The sequence below is a fragment of the Halyomorpha halys genome, unplaced genomic scaffold (genome assembly GCF_000696795.3).
Source record: "Halyomorpha halys isolate HHAL.00 unplaced genomic scaffold, Hhal_1.1 Scaffold1707.1, whole genome shotgun sequence".
Lineage (NCBI taxonomy): Eukaryota > Metazoa > Arthropoda > Insecta > Hemiptera > Pentatomidae > Halyomorpha > Halyomorpha halys.
In genome coordinates this window covers 3,378-9,062 of record NW_027110468.1, presented here as the reverse complement: position 1 = coordinate 9,062, position 5,685 = coordinate 3,378, and the positions used below count along the sequence as shown (strand labels likewise).

Here is a 5,685-nt window from a genome sequence, read left to right as displayed (position 1 = left end):
ATATATATATATATATATATATATATATATATGGCGTTAACAATAAGAATGAATAACAAAAAATATTGGAATAAGAGAGTACGAAGATTATCTTTGGATGCCAACTAACGTTAATCCTTTTTCATATTTAGAATATTTAGTAACACATAATGCAGCACACTCACAAAAATGAGATAATCTAACCAGATAGATTACCCGCATACATATATTTTTATGAAAATATGAATACATATTAACACAGAGTATTTCATAAAAAGCTTAATTTATCTAATTATTTCCTTAATCAGTTATAATTATTAAATTATAAAAGTTCATAAAAAATTAAATTATACTCATCTCATTTTTACGTTTTAAATAATAAGATGTCTTCAAAAAATGTTTTTAGATATATGTTTTAGTCCAAAATTATCAGAATGAACTCGATGAGAAGTCCTGGGTTCTTTTTAAATTTAATTGAACTTGAAATTGGCCAGGCACTACATTTTCTTTGAGATTTAAATTCAAGTTTTTAAAAAACCCATGACCAACTTTTTTTTATATATTAATAGGTCAGAACTACCTTAGTTGTTTAGGAATCCGTCAGAACCATCTATTTTTTCAATTGAAATCAGTCAGTACCAAATTTTTTTATATACTGTAATGGGTCAGGAGTTCCTTTTGTGGTTTGGAGTCCGTCAAGGCCAAATATTTTTTATATTGAAGTTGGTTCTAAATAACTATTTCTTGTATTGAAATCGGTCAGGACCAACTTTTTAAATATTTAATGGATCAGGACCACCATTTCTTGGTTAGGAATCCGGAAGAGCCAACTATTTTTTTTACTTTTATTATACTATTTTTTTTTTACACTCCTACCAGGAATTCGTCAGGGCCAACTATTTTTATGTTGAAATCGGTCAGGATAAACTATTTTTTATATTGGAATCGGTCAGAACCAACTCTATTTAAATATTTAATGGTTGTTACCCACAAGCGCCAAAAGCTCTTTAGCTGAGGGTAATTGGGAAATTTCATTTCCTTTTCTATAAAATTATGATTTTTTAGGGAGAAACCAGAGAAAGCAGGGTATGTGTTCAATACCGCCCATTATTTCCTGTACGGCCTGACAGTCTACAAGAAGAAAACCCGCTTAGCTATACCAATGGAATTCATCCTACTACTTAGTTCGGTCGTTATGTTCTCATCAATCCTGCAATCACTTCTGGACTTCTGGAAGACTAAATGGATCGAACTGCTGTGCATTTACATCACTCTGGTGACTCCCATCCTCTGCTCCCTCACTGTCATCCTACATCGGGAGCGGATAAGGGCGGTTAGCGAACAAGTTGACAGATGGTGGAATTACCCACTTCTGGACAAAGAAACGAAGAAAATGAAAACACTGGCTGCTGTAACTATGGACCGGTTTAACCGGTACTATTTTTCTGGTAAAACATGTTTCAATTATACATTAATAAAATATTTTTTATGCACAAGAATCTCTAATTCAAAAATTCATACGATTATCTTGACCACTGGACGGTTTTATAATATATATTTTGTAAGATAAATAATATATCACTCGAATCAAGTAAGTAATAAAATTGTACGTGTCCTAAATATTTAACTCCCTGAATTGGTAAATTTTACGCCGAGATGTTAAGGCCCGCTAGGGTTCAGAAAAACGACTATTCCCTCGACCCACCCTACTCAAATTGAACACTGGAATTAGAAAGTTTATTTCGTTTCGAAAATTGTTAATTTTGGGAAATAAAATATGTTTTGATAACAATGCCGATGATTTTGTATCATAAAAAGATGTGGAAGTTACGAAAACAAATGCTAATAAATCTCACATAAATGTGCTTTAAACATGAAAAAATATAAATAAAAAAAATTAATAATATATAATAATTAAATAAATAAATAATCAGTCCAAGCTTTTAGTACTGCGTACTGGCATGCTATTGTTGTTGTTGTTGTCTGGGGCTTAAGGGCGTAAAACCCTGAGGTCATCAACGCCCATGTTTCGTGCTTTATATTTTATTTCTATAATTCTATTTCACTTTAAATAATTTCGAAAAAAAAATTTAAATAATTACTTCTGTTGGTATTTTTTTATTATGTATAACAGATTTTCTGGTTTAAATCTTATTCAAAAGGCCATTTCTTTTTAAGAAAACTAAGACCATTTCCACGTTCTTCTGGTCATCATTCAGAGCATCCGATACACTCGGTCCTACTCCCAATCTACTCAAGTTCGCAGAATAAAAATGGCATTTTTCAAATGCTGGCATGCTATTTCAGAAACAAGATACGAACCAAAAGTCTAAATACAAATTTTGCTGTGCTACGTTTTAACATGGTTTTCGATTCTTTTGGCAATGCCAACAAGATGCAACTGAATATCACATTAAAATTTTAAACGATAGATTGAAGTAAATAAAAATTAGAAATTAGCTTCAACCTAAAATCTGCTACCACACATTTCAAACATAATGCTGAGATGGAATGGGTTATTCTTGATATTTACCGATAGGTGTATCTCTGTGGCGTGAGTAGTTACCATGCACCGTCCAAAATGGTGGCTCAATGATAAACCCATATTCTCTCGGTGGAGGTATGAGTTGTATTGGTTCGTAGAACCGTTACTGTTTTTAGAAGGACCCTCAATGAATATAAGGACATTGATTCAACAAACAGAAGGGATCACCAAAAACAAGAAGTGTAACGAGATTCTATGCAAGACGTTGATAGCAGATGTCTCTTCCATATGATGTTAACTGCGTCTCCGGTATGCAGCTTTTGCAAAAAGAAGACCGATTTTCACATAATATGTAGTATTGTGGTGTAATGTACGTTACATTAGCCAGAATATGGCTTTATTTCTGATCACAATGGCATCTATCTGCCTGTTGTGAAAGTGTAATGGCCAATTAATAAGGCCGATTCGTCAGAGGAAAAAATACTTTGGAATTAGAAAGTTCCTAAAATCTTTTGGTACCCAAAAATAACTCACAAACCTTTAGTTTCACAAATTATAATCAATAGCTAACTAGTCGAGGTTTCGCCTTTTCGTCGTTTTTAAGAAATAACAGTTCACTCCATTTCATTGCTCCATTTCAATTAAACGGGAAAAGAAATAACTGTGTGTATAGTTTACATTAAGTAGTTGTGCCATTACATGAAATACTGTCAGAACTAATATATCTCTCATGCATTAGGAATCCAAGAAACAGTTAAACTACACCACAGAATATTTTGTTTTTGGTTATTTTAAATTTCTACTGTTAAAGTCCAGTGATACCTGAATGAACTATCATTATATTTCAAATCCTTTCATATTTTTCATATTCATGACCAGTAATTTATTAACTTGGATCTGAGAGACTAGAAACATAGTTTACGAATATTCCAATAATAAATAAAATATTTTAAATAATTTAGATTGGAAGAGAATTATTGGACATAAATTTTAACATTCAATTGATAAAGCTTAGCTTTAAACTTCTAATTAATTAACTTCTTATTTATATATATTTACTTATATTTCTGTAGCTATGTACGTCGCTGCTGCCATTTGTGGAGTATTGCCATTTCAACAAAACAATTTATCAGCTGAAAAGATGAAACCAATGGACAAGCTAATTTTCCCGATGTGGACTCCATTTTCAATCGATGGATCTTGGGGATTTTTTGCAGCATCTTTGCTCCAAGTTTTGGCCATATGGTTCGCTTACTTCTCATTTGGTCGCCTTTTTTCGTATTTCATGAGCTTATCTTTCACTATCTCTAATCAAATGAAACTGATTGGGAGAGCTTGTCAAACACGCCTAAGGCGGGTGGAAATAATGATGAAGGACTTGGATATTACTGACAATAGAAGTTTGGATCAACTTTATATTGAAATGATGATGAAAGACATCAACTGTTGTATCATCCATTATCAGATATTATATGGGTATGTTTATAATAGAATAACAATTAGATATGTTTAAAAGTTTGCAGAAAATATATATGATTCATAGAATATTTTTTATTTGAAGGCATCTAAAAGAAATACGCAGAGCATTTTCATTAATTACAAATCTTACTTATCATGCTGGTATGTGGGCAATGTGTTTATTTGGTGTGTCGTTTGTAAAGGTAAGTTCAATTTTGAAAATAATAATAATAATTTTGTATGAAAATATTATTACCTATTAACTAGTGGATCCTGTCCTGGAATTATTATACCTGCTGATTCAAATAATAATCGATGATTTTAATTTTTAACAAAATTAAAAAAAAAATCAGACATAAAATATTTAATCGTCCAGTTATCCTAAACCACCGGACAATAGTTCAAGAGATGGACCAAATCATAGGTTGAAAAACAGGAAAGTCGCTACCATTGTTAGGAATATTTAAAATTTCCAACCAATTCAAACCAGATTTCCTAACAAATTTTATATGATTTCCTTCCCTACGTACCGAGAGAAAAGTTTGGAAAATCTGCCTCATCAAATTGTGTTCATAATCTATTTTGAATATACTAATAACTTACGAAAAAATAGAGTGCTCTCGGATGTTTCCAACTTCCCTACACGTCTCCTGTCAATATCTCTTAACTCCTATCTGTTTTTATTTTTGCTTTAGTTAATTATCAAGTCATTTCATATTTTTATTACTATTAATAAAATATAATATGAATTATTTAATTACTTAAAAGTAACAAAATTTAGGGTACTTTAGAGGAAGATTTTTTTGAAAATTGGCCTTGTCACAATATTTGAATGAAATAAGACCTATCTGATATTAAAGATCATCTTATTGAGTTTGATCAAAATGTTAAGAGCTGTCTTCAAGGAAATCTAAAAAAAAAAAAAATGTATAAAATTGATTATATAAAGGCTGATCAGTCCATTTTATCGTTTAATAATATTTCTCGTGGCAAAATTAAAACATTTTTCTTTTGCATAACAAAAAGTATGAATAAGTATGACAAAAATTCAAAAATATAACAAGTTAACTAAAATTTTCATTCGTCCCTCAACAATTTATCCGATGCTAAATTATTATATAATGAATATGGAAAGTACTAAGAATAATTTTATGAAGTTAATCGATTGTAAAAGATGGTCGGGGGGTGCGGCCAGTAAAGAAAACCCAGTTTTAGCTAACCTTTTCCGCTAGGCACTCTGATGAAGACCTGAAACTCAGGTCGAAACGTCGGCATAAATAAATATTTTTGTTGTTTTCTTTGCTCAATCAGTAATCTACGGTCAACTATCTACACCTCATTATGAAGTTAATTGTTCTGTCAAAGGCTCCCACAACGCAAACACACTCATGCTAGAACTCATGTTAAAAGAGATCTTTTATTTATGAGTCTCTTGTCATTCTCCATAACCTTTAATGACTTTCCATATATTTTTTTTTTCTAAAATCTTTGACTTTCCAACGATGTATAATGCATCAATATTACTACTCAAATTTTCTGAAATGTATTTTTAACTTGGAAAAGACATGTTTCCTCTTATTTTCTAAAGTAAGTCATCAAATCCTCTCATAGTTTATATTTATCCATTTATGGTTACTTACAAAAATGGGAGATCGTTCATTAAGTCATTCAAACAAAGATACCTCAAAATAATTTTTGAAAATTCGCTATTTAAGCCGCGTCAAATTATTTCAATAAGGAAGCAGCCTAGTTGATTTTAAGGA

At 31.0% G+C, this 5,685-nt stretch overlaps 1 protein-coding gene across 1 annotated transcript in view; it reads left to right on the top strand.

Annotated features, from left to right (window-relative positions):
* LOC136796063 (uncharacterized) overlaps positions 1 to 4,522 on the top strand; it is a 7,683-nt gene extending 3,161 nt beyond the window's left edge. The window contains exons 2-4 of the mRNA XM_067048639.1: positions 1,045 to 1,427; positions 3,538 to 3,940; positions 4,026 to 4,522. Coding sequence (XP_066904740.1) covers positions 1,045 to 1,427; positions 3,538 to 3,940; positions 4,026 to 4,185 — 946 coding nt within the window. The 3' untranslated portion in view covers positions 4,186 to 4,522. The remainder of the gene's footprint in view (positions 1 to 1,044; positions 1,428 to 3,537; positions 3,941 to 4,025) is intronic.
* The last annotated feature ends 1,163 nt before the right edge of the window (positions 4,523 to 5,685 follow it).